Raw genomic sequence first — 13,953 nt, forward strand, 5'->3', positions numbered from 1 at the left:
TACTGCCCTTGATAAAGTTAGAGGTTATCCCCAGATTCCTCTTGGAGGAATTCAGCCTGGAGGGAACGCTAATCCTGAGCGCAGGAATTCTGTTACTCACAGCTTGAGGGTGAATGACTCAGTGCTCGGGTCCGCTATTCAGGGGACGGAAAATAACAGTTTTGGTTTTGCTGGGAGGTTGCTGGAGGGGCTTAATTTTGCTGGCAGTGAAGCCTTTCCCGGGACAGTTCTGCGGCCAGTTTTGTTAGCAAACGAGGATGACCAAGTAGCGTCGTCTCAATCCAAGGTCTGCTGTACTTTGGAGTGTGGGGGTTTTAATTCATTGAGGAAGAAAATTAGGTACAGGTCACTGGAAGAAGTGGGCAAGCAATGCAGTAGCGGCAAGGCAGGGGGCCGGAAAGACAGAAAATCAAGTTGCGCTCAGGTACACAGCAGGCCTAAGTTTATTACCACTATTCCGACGGGCATGAATTTTGAAGACGTTAGTGTTGGCGTCTCTTCTACATGCTATGGAAATCAACAAGAGGAGTCGGACATTTACAGGAATAATAATAGACAATGGGATTTTCTTAAAAGGGATGTCGGAGATAAATTATTGGAGGCGATTGTGGCTTTGGGGGTGGTTGATGAGAATGGTAGGAACAATCTTGCTAGGAGGATTGAGGATTTGGGAAAGGGAATAAAAGTATCATTGGTGAGTAGGAAGGAGCATAATAATGTGGTTCAATGATTATTGGTTCCTTGAACATTAGAGGGGGAGAAAATTTGCTCAAAAGAAGGAGAATTAGTTCTTTGATCAACAAAGGAAATGCGGATATTTTTCTTTTGCAAGAAACTAAGATTCCCAACATGAAAGAGGATTATGCTAATAGTTTTTGGAGACACTCGGAGATTGGTTTTTCTTTCCCTAACTCGGAGGGTAGGTCGGGCGGTTTAATTACGCTTTGGAAGAAAAACATTATGGATGTTTTGTTTAGTTTTAAGGGGGAAGGTTTTTTGGGGTTGAAAGTTTGTTGGAAGGAGGATCTTTATTACGTGGTTAATGTTTACTCTTCTTGTGACTTGACTTAGAAGAAGGCCTTGTGGGAGAAATTGTTAGACTTGATGAGAATTTACTCCGACGGGGAATGGATAATAGGTGGAGACTTTAATGCTATAAAGAACGGTAGAGAGCGTAAAGGGAGAGTGGGAGGGAGTTACAAGAAGGAGACGGAACTCTTTGCGGAGTTCATTCATAAGAGCTTTTTGGTGGACATTTCGTGTAAAGGGAAGAAATTTTCATGGTATAACGGAGATGGTAAGTCCATGAGTAGGATTGACCGTTTCTTACTATCCAACGTGGTGGTGAATCGGTGGGAGGTTATTGGTCAATTGATTGGCGATAGAGATATCTCGGATCATTGTCAAATTTGGTTCATGTCGGATAAATGTAATTGGGGTCCGAAACCATTCAAGTTCAATAATGAATGGTTTTCCTTCGATTCTTTTATCCCTTTTGTGGAAGGGGAGTGGAAGTCTTTGAAAGTGGAAGGAAGAGCCGATTATGTTTTGAAAGAGAAACTTAGAATTTTAAAAGATAAACTCAAAAAGTGGAATAAGGAAGTCTTCGGTAAGATTGATTTGGAAATAGACAAAGGTGTTCAAGATATCAATCTTGGTGATGAAAGGTTAGCTTCTTTCCCTAATTCTAATTCTTTTCATTCCTTTGAAGAGAGTGTGGAGGCTAGAAAAGAGGCATGTAGTAGTTTTTGGCGGAACTTGAGAATTAAAGAGAACATGCTTCTTCAAAAATCTAATTTGAAATGGTTTAAAGAAGGAGATTCTAATAGTGGTTTTTTCCATAGGGTGATGAAGAGTAAAAGAAGGCATAATCATATTGGTCTGATTCTTGCATCGGGTTCCTTGGTGGAGTCGGTGGAGGAGGTTTTCAAACACTTTGGAAACAAGTTCATTGAATTCTATTATTTCCACTTGTCAAAGTGCTTTCGTTCCCGGTAGGCATTTGTTAGATGGGGTTGTGGTGGCTAACGAAGTGGTGGATTATGCGAGAAAGGAATGAAAGGATTGCATTTTATTCAAAGTGGACTTCGAAAAAGCTTACGACAAGGTTAGTTGGAATTTTTTGAGATATATGTTAAAGTGCATGGGGTTCGGTGATAGATGGATGAAATGGATGGAATTACTCGTATTCAATAGTAATATGTCGGTGTTAGTGAATGGTTGCCCAACAAAGGAGTTTGTGGTGAGTAGAGGTTTAAGACAAGGAGACCCTCTCTCTCCTTTTCTCTTTGTTATTATGGCGGAGGGATTGTCGGGTCTTGTGAGAAAATCTATTGAGGTGGGGCATTTTCAAAGCTTTTTCGATTAATGGATCTTGTTCGGTGGATATGCTTCAATTCGCGGATGACACATTAATTGTAGGGGAGAGTAATTGGAATCATGTGTGGGCTTTAAGGGCGGTGCTTCGGGCCTTTGAACTTGTGTCGGGGCTTGGAATTAATTACCATAAAAGCAAGTTGACAGGTATTAATTCTAATATTCACTTTTTAGAGGCGGTTTCTCATTTCTTCTCTTGCAAATTAGAAGATAGCAACTTTTATTTTCTTGGTATTCCAATTGGTTTCAACCTGCGGAAAGAAACTACGTGGTTTCCTCTCTTGACTAAGTTAAAGAATCGTTTGGAAGGGTGGTCGAATCGGTTTTTAAACTTAGGTGGTAGGATTACTCTTCTAAAGTCCGTGTTGAGTTCTTTGGCTATTTTCACTTTATCTTTTTACAAGATGCCGAGAAAGGTGGCTATGAAGATCACTAGTATTCAAAGCAAATTTTTATGGGGGGGGGGGGGTAGAGGAAAAAAGAAGGATTCATTGGGTTAAGTGGGATGATGTCACTCTTCCATTGCATAAAGGGGGACTTGGAGTCAAAAACATTAATTTGTTTAATATGTCTCTTCTTAACAAGTGGAGATGGCGGATTATTCAAGGTCAAGACTCTTTGTGGTTTAAAATTTTGCAATCGCGGTATGGAGATGTTTTTTCCAAAATGTTCGGAGGAGGAGGAAATAAAAAGAAAGCTCCAAAATTCTCTTTTTGGTGGAAAGATATTTTAAAAATTATTTCTTATTCTTTCCGTGATCCTATTGTTGATTCTTGTAGGTTCTCCGTTCATAATGGATTTTCAATCCCTTTTTGGGAGGCTAGGTGGTTGAACGATACTTCTTTGAAAGATTTGTTCCCGGTTTTATACGGCATTTCTCTGTTAAAGTTTGTGTCGGTAGCGGCCATGGGAGGATGGAAGGATGGAGTTTGGGGAGATTTCGGTTTGTCGGTGTTAGAGGTGGGGGAGCTTTGTTTGGAGGCGGAGCTTGTGGAATTCTTAGGGCTTGTGGAGGGTTTTATAGGTTGGAAGGAGGGAAAGGATTCCGTTGAGTGGGACTATTCCGAGGATAAGGTTTTTTCGGTTGCATCTTGTTACACTTTCTACAACAATCTTCGTATTCATCATGGTCCACCTAATAGGAATGACGAAGCTTTTGGATTGTTGTGGAAATTGGATGTCCCTTTCAAAATCAAGGCTTTCGGTTGGAGGCTTTTTCTTGATAGGCTCCCGGTGAAAGATTTATTGAAGAACCGAGGTATTTCCATTCCCTTGGATGATTTAAAGTGCTTTTTTTGTGGCAATGGGTTGGAATCTAGTTCCCATTTATTTTTTAGTTGTTTGGTGGTGAAAAATATTTGGAGTGAGATAGCTAAATGGGTTGGTAAAGGGGATAGAGTAGAGATTGAGTGTTTGTCAAATTTTATGGATTGACACTTGTTTTTTCATAGTAAAAAGGTTAAACATAGGAAGTTGGGAGTGGTGTGGCTTGCTATCACTTGGACTATTTGGTTGGTTAGGAATGGAGCTTGTTTCCGGAAGGAAGTTTGGAATGTGAATAATACCGTTTGGAATGTTAAGAATTTGGCGTGGAGATGGTCTTTTTGTGGGAAAATTACGCACCCCAATTACTCTTTCTACGAGTTTTGCATGGATCCCTTGCATTTTTTATCGTAGCCGTAAATGGTTTGTAATTTTCTTTTTTGTCGGGGTTTTCCCGTTTCCTCGTGTAAACAAGTTGGAGAACCCTTAGTTATCCGTTTATTAATATATCTTGCTTACAAAAAAAAAAACAAATGCTACTACTAGTCATGCTACTAATGATCATGAAATCCTAAAACAAACTTTCAATTGAAGGGTCTGTATCTTGCTCAAATAACATATAGCCTAAAAACAATTTATTTTCAACCTCCATAAATATATCTCTTCAGGCGCCTTGTTGTTATTGGTACATGTTCTTTCTTCAATCAGATAAGTGTTGGCCAACACTATTAGAGATGTAAGAGAAATGAACAAAGCTCTCCTTTTGAAATGAAAATGGAGAATCCTCCATGATAATGAAGCTATTTGGCAAAGTTTTTTTAAGGTGAGGTATGCTTGTCATAAAATAAGAATTCAAGATGTTGGGGGTGCTTTTCATAGAAGCGATGATTCCATTTGGTAGAGAGATATGTGTACGAACAATTTGTTGGACAACATTATAGATAACGGTTTCTCCGGATGTTTCAATTGTTCTTGCAAAAATGGAATGGATGTTCTTTTTTGGCTCAATAAATGGTTGGGAGAACAACCACTTTGCACGGAATTCCCGGACTTGTATGAATTGTCAAATTGGAAGCATTGTACGGTGGCGGAGGTGTTAGTGCGGATTGGAGGTTCGGTTAGGTGGGATTTTGGAGGCCTTTTTTCAGCCGGATCTACTCACGGCTTCTCCAACACTGTTGCGGAAACAGCTAGTCCAAATTGGACTCGGTTTTGTGACCGCATACGGGGATTCATTCCTAGTGAGAATGGTTGTGACACTTTTTCGTGGTCTTTAGACGAGGATAAGGATTTCACCGTTGCGAGCATTACTCACGTGATTGATAGCGCCAAATATTTTGCATGGGATTATCATTTGATTAATCCCTTGAAAGTGATGTGGGAGCTTAAACTACCGCCCAAGATTAAGGTCTTTGCTTGGAGATTCTTTATTGATCGGCTTCCTACTAGAGATCAATTATTGAAAAGAGGTGTTGCTAATGTCTCGAGCCTGGATTGTGTGATGTGTGGTTCTTCCTTTGAATCATCTTCCTATCTTTTTTTCACTTGTCAAGAGGCGAAAATAATTTGGAAACACGTTTTTATTTGGCTCGGAATTTCGGAGGCGATTAATGTGGAGGAGATAATTTGTTTCGATGTTATTCAAGAAAAGGTGAAATGTTGCAAGCGAAGAATTTTAATCAATTTTGTTTGGGTGGCTACTATTTGGAGCATTTGGCTTATGAGGAATGCTATTATCTTCAAGGGGGAGGAGTTTTGTTTTGATGTTATTTGTTCTAACATTGTTTTTCTTTCTTGGAGATGGATGTATAGTGGATATACTAAGTTTAGACCAACCTATTATGAATGGTTTAAACTTCCTTTATCCGACACATGCAGTCTATAGTGCTTGGTGTTTTTTTGTAAGGGTTGCCTCCCTAGTGCGAGCTTTTCAATCAATTGCTTATTTAAAAAAAATTGAGCACGATGAGTTATGGCTAAAATGATAAATTGAGGAAGAACCTTATATAAAAAAAATACATAATAAACTATACATTGATAAATACACAATAATTTTACCTCGTCGATATTATGTAGCATATCGATATTTTCTTGAGAATCAAGCACATTTAACACAATTGAAAGATCCAATATCAACAACTCCTGTGTCACACATTTGCAAGATATAGGAAAATGAGGTGAAATATATGTTTAAATGACTTTGCATAATAATATTAAAAAATAATATAGTCATAAGAAAAAAACGAACATATATAACGTATTAAAAATTATTTACCTTTGTACGCACGGAGCCACCGCTGTGCAAATGTTGTAGGGTGCTAAAAATCTGTTCCATATATTACATACTCAAATATTTAAGTTCTATTTGACTAACAGAATGTTAAGTTAATAAAGATTATAATACCAATTAAGATAGATTTCTATGATAGATCTCTAGCAACTTAACTATATCTATGATAAATTTAAGTATAAAACTTCCACATGCATGGATACATATATATATATATATCTATGATAAATAAATTCAAAATATTTGAAAATTAACTATATCATTGATAGTAAATTAAGAAAATAATGTGAAAATACCTCATTCCTAAGCCTATTTCTTTGAGCCCTAAGTTCAAGAGAATTTGAGGTGAGAATGTCGATATGATCGTGACGACCATTCCTTGGTCTAGTAAATGATGTTTCAGTCTGCACGTATTGATCAGATTCTATACCAGTATTAAACTCTAGTCCAAGAGGAGCTGGAGGATGGTTTAGGTGGTTACTTCTTTTCCAAGGATCATAAGGCGGTTGTGGTTGTTGTTGTACATAACTATTAGACGACACAGGAACAATAGTTGGAGAGATAAATTGATTCACACGACCTTCTGATAAAATACTTGCATTTTGTTGAACATTTATGGTGCTAGGAACAAATGTATCATCATTTCTCTCGTGAATAGAATTAAATTGATCCAAGTTGTTGTTGGTGTTCATATTATTGTTATTGTTAAAACCATTAAGCCCCCAGCCTAGACTTCGAGAGGAAGATGATGAATCTGCTTCGAAAGACAAGAAATTATTATTTATTTGAAATGATGATGTATTCGCTGCAGCCTGAATTGATGCAGTAGCTCCAGCTGATTCTGGGCGATTGTTGAAGGCTACCAAAGAAGGAGAATTAGAGACCGATGAATATCTTAGAACTCTCTCATCACGAGTTGGGCTGCCGTCTTCATTCCAGTTTGTTAAACGGAATTGGTGACTCATTCTTACTAGCTTCTTACCTGCATGCACGCCAAACAAGTATATGTCAAACTCCGATACAATACATCTTACACCCATAAATACTAATAGTATTTAAATAAATCGAAATGATTATTGGCTACATGTGTACATATTGTATTAGTGGTCAGCTACAAGATGATACTGCATAGTGCACAAGATACATCTTCAATCAAATTTATCGTATTGTATTGGTGTAATATAAAAATATACATTCAAATTCATATTCGTCTAACCACAAATAATTATAATAAAACAAAATAATAGATAACTTTATTATAAAAACATTTATCAATGATGCAAGAACTCACCATGGAGAGAGAAGTTTGTTACATTCAAGAAGAAGAAGAGAGAAAAATGAAGTTACTGTTTCATTGATTGATCTAATAATGATTACATATTTGTTTATATACACTACATAAAGAGGTGCATTATAAGCTAACATGAACTAACTGTACAGTATCAATAGCTAACTATCTCTAATATCCCCCCTCAAGGTGGACTTTGGATGCTACAAAGTCCCAGCTTGGACAAAAGAGAAACAAAATTAAGAGAGTGCAAGCGCTTGGTGAACACATCTGCTAGTTGTTCCTTAGTAGAAATAGGCAGCAGGTGGAGAAGTTTGGACACAATCTTTTCTCGAATAACATGACAATCCAACTCAATATGCTTACTCCTCTCATGAAATGTAGGGTTGTGGGCAAGGTAGACTGCTGATTTGCTGTCAATGTACACAGAAGCAGGCTGAGAAAATGGTGTTTTGTTCTTAGATTTCCAGCAAATGTGTGAGGAGGCCAAATCTTTGTATTCAGCTTCAATGGAAGAACGAGAAATGGTGTTTTGTTCTTAGATTTCCAGCAAATGTGTGAGGAGCCAAGAATAACACAAAACTATGTAACTAATTTGCGAGTCCCTAGGCATCTGGCCCAATCAGAATCCGCAAAACCATATAATTTGAGAGAACTAGTAGCAGAAAACAAAATTCCCTTAGTAGGTGCAGACTTGAGATATCTTAGGATTCTAGTGGTTGCCTGATAATGAGGAACAAGAGGCTTGGAGACATATTGACTCAAATTCTGGACAGTATAAGATATATTAGGTCTGGTTTTTGTAAGATAGATTAGGCGACCAATGAGTCTCCTATAGGAGGAGGGATCATCAAGAGGCTGTCCCTCTGAAGTAGATAGCTTGAGATTAGGATCAAAGGGTATAGGAGAAGGTTTGGTTGCCAAAAAACCAGTATCTTCAAGCAACTGTAGAGTATATTTTCTCTGATTCATGAATATACCTTTAGTGGACCTGGCAATTTCAAAGCCTAAGAAATATCTCAGTTTGCCTAAATCTTTGATGTTGAATTGTTGATCCAAAATATGCTTAACATAATGAATCTCATCAAGGGAATTACCAGCTAAGACTCACTACTATAAAAAGAACATTATAATTTAAAAATTTACACCCGATATTCTAAAAACGGGTGTAAATTAAAAACGTGATGGCAATTTTGTAAATAAAGTTTCATTTTAAGGAATAACATGTGACAAATTACACTCTATTTATTAAAAATCGGGTGTAAATTAAAAATATTATTATAATCAGATCTCAATTACTCCCATTAAATTTAAAATCGGGTGTAAATTTAAATTACTTAAAAAAATTTATTTAATTTTATAACTCAACTCGTCACCGCAAATCAACATATCCTCAATCTTCAAACATTTGTTTCATTGACGCATCTGGAAGAGAGTTTCCAACATACAACTTCACTTGCCTCACTATTCAGATTGCAGCAACGCAACACACAAAACCCATCATCCATCTGCAATACATCGACACAACCTTATCCTTCAAGCAGATTCAACAACATCCACGGTGCATCAACAACAGAAGCACAACCTACATATCCTCCATCTTTAATATCAACTTTCAGCACTGATTTCCTCCAATTTTCAACGCAATCGCAAACACCGACGCGAGCTTCACCTCACGGACCACATCATCATCATCGGCGAAAACGACAACTGACACACACAACTGCAATGATTCGAGAACACAGGTGAGCTCAACGCAGCAACGACATCGATCATCGTTATCTGATTCAATCATACCCAAGTAAGTTCTCACTGTTTCTCTTAGATATTTAACTCCAAACTTTATGATTCTTTTTTCTTGTAATTTCTCAACAATTTGTTTATGCTAAATGTAAAATTAATAGGTAAATTTGAACTTTCAAATGTGAGAGATGGGTGCATGGAAAGTGTTTGTAAAAATGTCTGTTCGAACCATCGGCTTTGGTTCTTCATTTTCTTTCTTTCTTTTACATGATTCTTCTTCTATATTAACTTACTCTTCATTTTCCTATAATTTATTTTTCAATTTGTTATTGTTTGAATGAACCAGCGTGGAAGACCCTTGCCAGCCTCCGCAACCTTGTTTTTCTTCAAAACTTAAAAACCCCAAACTGTTTTTTAAAATCATAAATCTGATTGGTACCCACTATGGATTTTGACTTTTCACTCAATTTTGATTTCTTTTCTAGGTTTCAGGTGTTCCTTTCGATACTAGGATTCTTGGGCTCCTTATTTGAATTCCTACTTATTAGTAATTGTTTAGTTGATTTATTTTCAAATGTGTTATATTAACACTAACATTATCCTCTTCCCAAAAACTAAATTTTCTTTTTATGTTGTAAATCTCCAATTGAATGATTTACATAAGGTGTTTGGTGATATATTTGGTTAGATGAGTGGCAACAAGGACTACTACTTCCAGTTGTGAACCACTGTTATGGGCACCTTACTGTCATGAGTCATAGCCAGCTCACAGTAACCACCTTATAAGTCATAACCAGTATTCTGCTAATGATTTTGGCGATGGTAGATTTCAATTATACCTATAAAGTATCTTTTTATTTTGATTAAACTGTAGTATAATTTTTATGAGTTGTTATTAGGATTTTCTGCATTTTTTATTTGTTTATATAGGTTGCATAGTTACTGTGTAGATTGCACTTCAAATTTAGGTTGCAAAGTTTGACTTCATTTTTCCTTTTATGATAGAAATAGTCTAATACATATGCACTTGTGATTAACAAGTGTTTAATGAAGGTTTAATTGTTTAATTGTTTGACTTCATTTTTCCTTTTCCTGTAGTATAATTTAGTTTATGATGTTTAATTGTTTTTGACATAATGAAATGTTTTTGTACATGTCTTTTATTTATCTCAACGGTGGTGGATCAAATGGTGATTCTTCAACAAGAATACCACAAGATCCTTGTCAAACACCAGAGCCTTGTGAACCTTACAACATATGCACAGATAATGGTAAGTGTAGCTGCCCTTCTGCTCTTCCTAGTTGTGAACCAGGTTTTGTTTCTCCTTGTGGTGATGATAAATCAGAAAAGTCTATTGAACTTCTGAAAGCTGGTGATGGACTTAGTTACTTTGCTCTTGATTTTCTTCCGATTTGGTTCGATACTACAAGAAAAAGAAAAATTTAGCTCGAGAGAATTCAGATGAAAACCATTTCTTGGAGAATTTAACCGGTATGCCAACCTGTAACTCTCACTCCATTTCTTGTTCTCTTTCTCTCTCTCTATTCTGTTTTCTTCCTCCCTCTCTCTCTAACCTCTCTTCCACCTCACATAAACGGATTCCGGAAACAAGGTGATTATTATTCTAATTTTGCCTTATCTACGATGATTGCGTCTACGATGATTCCGGAAACAAGTGCAGTCGCAACTGCAACTGCCACATTGCGACTGCAACCACTACTGCAATTTAGAGGAAAGATTAGATGATATAGGGAAGAATGGTTGCCTTATGGTGTTAGGTCTTGGGTTGATATCAATGTAGGAATCCAAGAAGTGATGTGGGGATTGATACATTCCGTGCATTTGGATTTTATTTTTATCAAGGGAATAAACGACTGATAAATGATTATCTAAAGGTGTCAAATTGAGTTAAATGGTACTACGATTCATAGAAATGTACCTCATCTTAAAAATGATGGTATATTTCAGTCTATAAACTACGAAGTCATTTCTTATTACACCCTACAAGAGATAACCAAAGGTGAAAGCAAGTTTGAATAATTCTAAGGACTGAATAATGCATTTTATTCATTAAGGTTATGAATTCAGAGTGAGTAACCTTATGGAGGACCGCAACGCTTGTTTATTTTTGTAGGTTGTGTTTTAATCTCAGTGTTGGTTTATAGTCATTTCAACTATAATTAAACCAGTGATTGTGAGTTTCATTTTAAACCATAGAATATATGAATGTTATCCTTGTATATTTATCAATTATTGTCAATTTCTTGTCTTCCTTATATGAAATACATGTAAGGTTCGTAATGTTGTTTCTGAATTACGACTAAATACAGTATGGAATTTAAGTTCATGCATGCTATACTATCATAGTTTTACTGTTGCTAAGTTTCACCAAATTTCTTTTCCAAGCAAGAAATTAATGTTACAGAGATGACTATTATCATAGTTTTACCATTTGTGATTCTCATTTGTCATCTGGTAATGTTACAGAGAAGACTATTATCAAGAAGGCAACCATGTGTCCCCGAAACTCAAAGTTCTGGATGCATATAAAAGAGCATTGACCACGTGGGCTAGATGGATTGACAACAATGTTGATCCAAATCGAACACATGTTTTCTTCAGAGGATACTCAGTTACCCATTTCAGGTATGGGTCTTGCTCTTTTTTCTTCCTTTACATGCCTCTAATGTTAACCATTGTAACTTTGTAGCTCCAAATTTATATTGTTTAAAGGTTAAGAATTTTCGTGCATACTCATCGATCTTCAACAAATATTTTTATGTTTATTGATCCACGTGTCTTTTATTTGAAGAACGGGATGTCTGAACATTGCATGTGATTGATTCATATATTTCCAAAAGCTAGTGATATTCAATTAGTATGCCTTAATGAATTCTAATACTGTCTGACATGGTTTCATTTCAGTGGTGGCCAATGGAATTCAGGAGGAAAATGGATAGAATTTCGTACAATGAAATTGACCTAATTTACCAAATAGTATAGAATTTATTATGTTTATTTTTTTGTGGGCACTGTTTATGACACGCCACAAGATGCATTCTGGACTATTTAGTTTTTTTTTCTCACTTTTTTTTTGTCTTTGTTAGACATATACGGGGAGAATTTTAATTGTTGTTAATCCATTCACAAAGCTTCCTCATTTGTACAATAACCACATGATGGAGCAGTATAAGGGAGCTCCATTTGGTGAACTCAGTCCACATGTATTCGCCGTTGCTGATGCATCGTACAAGTTGGCGTGTGTTTGGTTTTGGTGTTCCCGTTGACATTGTATTTAAGTTTTTTTGTTGTAAGTTTCTGTTGGTCATGATTTAGAGCACTGATGAATAAAGGATATCATTGATTCAGGGATGAAAATGGATGAGGTGTGATGATATCATTGCGGATGGTTCTGTTGCTCGTGTTACCACGAAACTTGAATTGATGGAGCTTCATGTTCTTATAGGAAAACAACTGCTTTGGGATCATCTAATTATATGGATACACTTGTTCTTTTTTCGGGGATGCTAAGCTCTGTTCCTGATCAAAATCCTGGTTGGTTAAACTACCTTATAACATGCATATACAACCTTTATAATCTCCTACTAACAATAATTCAATTACTTTAACATTCTTCCTTTCTCTCATGTGTGTCTATGTGCTCTAATGTTTTAGAAATTTAGGATTTAGTTATGACCACATCATTGCGTTTTTATGATGTGATTAAACTGTACATCCATACCTCCCTAAATAGTAGATTGTTAATGATGTGATTTTGATTGGTCTTGCGAGACGTTCATTATAACCTGGCCAAGTATATTTTTGGTTTTCAAGCTCATTGTTAAAGATCTTATAAAGAAATTTTTTAAAAGGAGAGGGCCAAAATAACAATTAATATTATATGATATATCAGCAGCAGTTATTAAATTTAGGCAGTTATGTGTAATGGCTGTAGGATAAGAGCGGAGACTGAATTGTATTCTGGTTATCCAAAATTGGCATGAGTTTGGGGTTGGGGGAAATCTTTGTGTTTCGTTTCTGTTTGAGATCATTTCTATAGATAATATTCAACAAATAATCATTGTTATTAAGTGAATTATTTCAATTGGTACTGGTTTCTATCACTCACCTTTAGATGTGGCATGGTTTGTATGCTGGAAAATGTGCGTGTGTTAAACAAGTGATGTTACTTAGCTCGCCGGATCTGCCAAACTTATTCAGATTTCTTTAACTGGAACAAGGTGAAGATACGCTATTGTGATGGTGCATCCTTTGCTGGTCACCCAGAAACTGAGGTTAGGGTTGGTTTACCTTTGCAACTTTGAAACTTTAGAAGTTTATTTATTATTTGGCATTGGTTGTTACAGGTTCTGTGTTTTGCATATTCAAATAAGAAATTCTTGTTACATTTGGGTTTATTTTGATTTGAGTTTTTTTTTAAAAACAATTATTGTATACAACAGAAATGAAGTGGGTTGTTCTTCAGAGGGAAGATCATATGGGAAACAATTATGAATGAACTCTTATCAATTGGCATGTCGAAAGCGAAACAGGTTATACTTTTACCACAATCCAACATATCACTTAATTTCCTAATCATTTTATTACCACTAGTACTGCTAAATATAATGCTTATTAAAATTAATAAAGTAATATCTTGCTGTTAGTTCTCTACATAAATTTTATCACTTGCATTGTCAAATTTGAGGATTAAAACAATGAGCCAGTTTGGTGTGTATTCCATTTGTTCTGCCCCTGTTAATTTTAGGTGATGCATATTAATAAGTTTTTTAAGTCATTAATCTTTTTGTAGTCATAATCCAAGAACTTTATCTTTACCTTTTTTGTGACTTGAGTAACTGAAAAAGTGTTTCTTTCTTACGATGAGTTGATATGACTTGGCCAAAAAGCTATAATAGCTCCTTCTTTTTATCATCTTCTTTTTATGAAGAACATAATATTTTCATGTGTATGATTTTAAACTGCAAAAGA

The 13,953-nt window shown here is 36.0% G+C and overlaps 1 protein-coding gene across 1 annotated transcript; it reads left to right on the plus strand.

Annotated features, from left to right (window-relative positions):
• The first annotated feature begins 4,546 nt into the window (after window positions 1-4,546).
• LOC131632298 (uncharacterized) lies at window positions 4,547-5,524 on the plus strand. The gene has a single exon (XM_058903073.1). It carries the CDS (start codon window positions 4,547-4,549, stop codon window positions 5,522-5,524), a length of 978 nt encoding a protein of 325 aa, XP_058759056.1.
• The last annotated feature ends 8,429 nt before the right edge of the window (window positions 5,525-13,953 follow it).

The sequence above is a fragment of the Vicia villosa genome, unplaced genomic scaffold (genome assembly GCF_029867415.1).
Source record: "Vicia villosa cultivar HV-30 ecotype Madison, WI unplaced genomic scaffold, Vvil1.0 ctg.000926F_1_1, whole genome shotgun sequence".
NCBI classification, from domain to species: Eukaryota; Viridiplantae; Streptophyta; class Magnoliopsida; order Fabales; family Fabaceae; genus Vicia; species Vicia villosa.